Raw genomic sequence first — 3,988 nt, 5'->3', positions numbered from 1 at the left:
GAGGCTCCAGCTAAACCTCAGCAGGAGGTCAGCAAAGCGGCCAGCAAGGAGGAGGAGAAACCAAAGGCTGAGGAGAAGGTGGAGGAGCCCRAGAAGAAAACAGAAGAACCTAAGAAGGAGAAGGTGGAGGAGCCTAAGAAGGAGAAGGTAGAAGAGCCCAAAAAGGAGAAGGTGGAGGAGCCCAAGAAGGCAGAGGAGCCCAAGAAAGAAAAAGCAGAGGAGCCCAAGAAGGAGAAGGCAGAAGAGCCCAAGAAAGAGAAGGCAGAGGAGCCTAAGAAGGAGGAGGAACCCAAGAAGGAGAAAGCAGAGGAACCCAAGAAGGAGGAGGAACCCAAAGCTAAAGCGAAACCCAAAGATGAGCCCAAAGCCAGTAAGGATCCCCCCAAAGTCGAGGCTCCCTCTGGCAAGGAGGGCACAGCCCCGGAGCCGGCGCCGGGGAAGAAGTGACGGGAGAGCCCCGGGCGCCGAAGGCACCTCCGGGTGTGGGAGCCACTCCACTCCCTCCGACGGCCGGGCCCAGGGTGGCACCCCAGGGACCCCCAGAGCCACCCAGGCCAGGCTTTCCCTTAGCAATAGGCCCGTGAGAGCCCCTCGGGTGGGCGATTGCTTCCCTCGCAGAACGTGATATTYGCCGAGCGCCACATTTAAACACTTGAATTATAACCCAGGAGAAAGGGGGAACCCCCTGGGGGAACCCCCTGCCCTTCTCCTCTAAGTGCATTTATTTAATGTATGTGCAATGGATGGATGAGTGCAATGCAGAGCTGTAGCTGCTTGTGGGGGGGCTGGCGGGGTCCTGCCCTGCCCTGGGGGGTGACAGTCCCTGAGGGCRGTGCTGGGACAGGCTGGGAGCTGCTGGAACGCTCACAGACACACACAGTGCACCAGAACCTCAGCCCACTGATCTGTGCTTTCTGTGCAATAACCAAATAAAAGTGCTTACAGAGACACYCGGGCTCTGCTGGCTCATCCTGGAGGGAAGGGAGGTGGCAATGAGGGGATGGGAGCTGTCCCCAGGGCTGGGGCGGGTGACACGGGGCTTTGCAGAGGGAACACACACCCCAGGGCAGGCATGAAGGACCCCGTGTCCTGAGGATGGAAACAGGGCCATCCTCCCCACGCTTTCCAAAGGATTTCAGYGCCTTTTTTCTCTTCCTTCTTTTTTTAAAGCCTGGCTCCCAAGGGACCGGGAGAGCCTGGTTTAACCCAAGGGCTGCGGCACTGCAGCACCACACCGAGGGCAGGGGCTGTGAGGGGCAGGAGAGGGGCTGCCAGCCCTCCTGRGGGAGGAACCACCCAGGGGACACATGGAGAGGCTGGGATGAGGGACAGTGACCTTGGCAGTGGGGATGGAACCCCAGCTCTGCCACTCTGGGACCCTGACATGGAGAGGCACCGGGGAGGGGGCACTTCCCAGCTCGCTGATGAGAATGAGCCAGGATGCTGAGATGTCCTAACCCTGATCCTGCCTCTCCCAGGACCCTGCCCTGCTCCTCGGAGCCCAGGGAGCAGAGGAGCCCCCCAGGCTGCGGGGATTGTGCCGAGTGGGACGGCAGCCAGGCGGCAAGGACAGGCTGGGGCTGCAGTGCGGGCTCCGCAAAAGGGCTATTTTTAGCCACCTCAGTTTTTAGCCACCTCAGCTCCCCGGTCCCTGCGGTGGGGAGGRAAGGCAGGAGGCAGGCAGCATCCCAGGAAAGGCTGTCAGAGCTCAGGGATGGGTTACTGGGCTTGCTGCAGCCCCTGCAGGTTCCCAATCCCAGCTCTCCGCACAGACAAGGCACCCACGCGTTTTTTCTCCAGTTCCGTTTAATCCCTTCGGCTACAAAACTTTCAAACAAACCCCAAAATCTTGGAAAAAGAGCTGAAATGTCGGGATGGGGACACTCCTCCACGCCAGAGTGACGCCCAGGGGTGCTCAGCGATGGCTGAAGAACCCCTGGGGGTAGTTGAACTTGAAGGGCTTCAGGCGCAGGGGGCCCCTGGAAGAGGACAGGAGGGGGAAGCTGTGACCCACAGGGATCAGGAACACTCCATGGCACCCATAGGAAAGGCCCAGTCCCTGGGATAACCCCCAGATACGGGACAGGCTTCCAGGGGTCCCACCAGCACCCTGACCCCAGGCAGCTCCCACCTGACCAGGCGCAGGCACATCTTCTCCTGGGGGAACTCCTTGGGCCCCTCGACGCTGGGATCGTGGGGCTCAGTCTCCAGGTACACGTCCAGCACCATGCACAGCCTCTGCAGCTGGTTGGTCAGCAGCTGGTAGCCCGGCTTGGGCCCCCACAGCTCCTTGTAGTACACGTTGACCTCGCTCTCCATGGCCTGGAAAACAGGGATAAGGTTGGCACAGGCTCAGATCTCTACTCTGAATCCCCTAYCAGCTCACTCCAACATCCCCTTGTGATGGACACAGAACCCCAAAAAAAGCCAGGGGTGCTCCAGGTGTGTCCCCACCCCACGGTACCCGAATGTTGTCRTCGTTGCTGCTGTTCCTCTCCCCCTTCCAGTTGAGGCACAGGCTGAAGACGGGAGGCAGTGTGGAATAACCAGGGTTCAGGACCACRGCCGCCTGCAGCTTGGCTGAGCAGGAAAAAAATGTCACTCACAGGGCCCCCAGGCGGGTGAAAACCCCCAGAAACTGCCCTAGGAATGTCTGGGGTGGGGATTGGGAATTTCCAAGGGGAGGAAAGGTCCTTACCTGTTCCCCTCTCTATCAGGGCCATGTAGTAGAGGTGAGTGTCCTCAGCCAGGCCRGCCTCGATCACATCCTTAGTGTAGGACAGCTCCTGAGAGGGGACAAGGAGGAATGAGCAGCTCCAGTGCCACGTGGGAGCTGGAAAAGAGCTGGAAGGGAGCGGAAAAGGAGCTGGAAGGGAGATGGAAGGGGCCTGGAAGGGAGATGGAAAGGAGATGGGAGGGAGATGGAAAGGAGATGGGAGGGAGATGGGAGGGAGATGGGAGGGAGATGGGAGGGAGATGGGAGGGAGATGGGAGGGAGCAGGAAGGGAACTGGAAAGGAACGGGAAGGGAGATGGAAGGGGGATGGAAAGGGGATGGGAGGGAGATGGAAAGGGAGTGGGAAGGGAGATGGAAGAGAGACAAAAAGGAGCTGGAAGGGAAGGATTCAGGCTCGTGCTCAGCACTCACGGCGTAATCCTCGTAGGGAATGGCTGTCCACTTGACCAGGCGGGACACGATCTTGGTGGGGAAGAGCTGCTGGCACTCGCTGGACACCGGCACAACGCCGTGCTCTGAAAGCAGGGACAGGGACACCTGAGCAGGGCAGGGCTGGGGACACAGCTGTCACTGTCCTGCTGCRGAGACACTCCCAAAGTTGGACATTGGGATGATGCTCCATCAGGTGCCCAGCAAGAGCAGCACAGGCCTGGCCTGCAATCCTACAGGATCCCTGGCCTGTGATCCCACTGGATCCCTCACCTGAGATCCCACTGGATCCCTCACCTGAGATCCCACTGCATCCCCAGCCCGTGATCCCACTGGATCCCTCACCTGAGATCCCACTACACCCTTGTCCTGCAATCCCACTGCACCCTTGGCTGTGATCCCACTGGATCATTCTCCTGTGATCCCCTGGATCCCTGCACTGACAAGCACATCACACACATGCTGTGCAGCTCCTCTCCCACATCCCAAATCCCTCCCCAGCACCGTTATGGCCATTCCCAAATTACTGCTGGGCACTGGGAGGGGCAGAGCCCCTCATCATTAGGCAGTTCCCTCGTTCCTACTACTCCCAAGGGCAGAGGGACAAATGGGAATGCTGAGGGTGGCCCTGCCACCCATCGAAGGTGACAATGTCTCCTCTCCTGTTGCTGCTGTCCTGCTCTCCCTCCCACTTCAGGCACTGGCATAAATGGGGTTCAGAAACACAACCACAGACATAGGGGAGAGATGCTTCCCTGATTGAGGACCCTGTCACCGCATCCCTGACCCCAAGGAATGGATGGGGAGCCCAGTGGGACCCTGC

The 3,988-nt window shown here is 59.5% G+C and overlaps 2 protein-coding genes across 2 annotated transcripts in view; one reads left to right on the top strand and one right to left on the bottom strand.

The window, feature by feature from the left end:
* Positions 1 to 960, top strand: part of NEFH (neurofilament heavy chain) — a 5,304-nt gene extending 4,344 nt beyond the window's left edge. The window contains exon 5 of the mRNA XM_057385427.1: positions 30 to 960. Coding sequence (XP_057241410.1) covers positions 30 to 447 — 418 coding nt within the window. The 3' untranslated portion in view covers positions 448 to 960. The remainder of the gene's footprint in view (positions 1 to 29) is intronic.
* Positions 961 to 1,768: 808 nt separating this feature from the next.
* The window catches only part of THOC5 (THO complex subunit 5), a 13,823-nt gene continuing 11,603 nt past the window's right edge, over positions 1,769 to 3,988 (bottom strand). Inside the window, exons 17-21 of the mRNA XM_057385426.1 lie at positions 3,148 to 3,251; positions 2,699 to 2,786; positions 2,465 to 2,580; positions 2,132 to 2,322; positions 1,769 to 1,979 (exon numbers count right to left, since the gene is read on the bottom strand). Of these exons, the coding sequence (XP_057241409.1) occupies positions 1,916 to 1,979; positions 2,132 to 2,322; positions 2,465 to 2,580; positions 2,699 to 2,786; positions 3,148 to 3,251 (563 nt within the window). The 3' untranslated portion in view covers positions 1,769 to 1,915. The remainder of the gene's footprint in view (positions 1,980 to 2,131; positions 2,323 to 2,464; positions 2,581 to 2,698; positions 2,787 to 3,147; positions 3,252 to 3,988) is intronic.

This window comes from Malurus melanocephalus, unplaced genomic scaffold (genome assembly GCF_030028575.1).
Source record: "Malurus melanocephalus ecotype Western Australia unplaced genomic scaffold, MMel_1.1 scaffold_825, whole genome shotgun sequence".
In the NCBI taxonomy this organism is placed as follows: domain Eukaryota; kingdom Metazoa; phylum Chordata; class Aves; order Passeriformes; family Maluridae; genus Malurus; species Malurus melanocephalus.
Note: the sequence above shows the minus strand (reverse complement) of the source record. Positions and strands in the feature narration are given on the sequence as shown.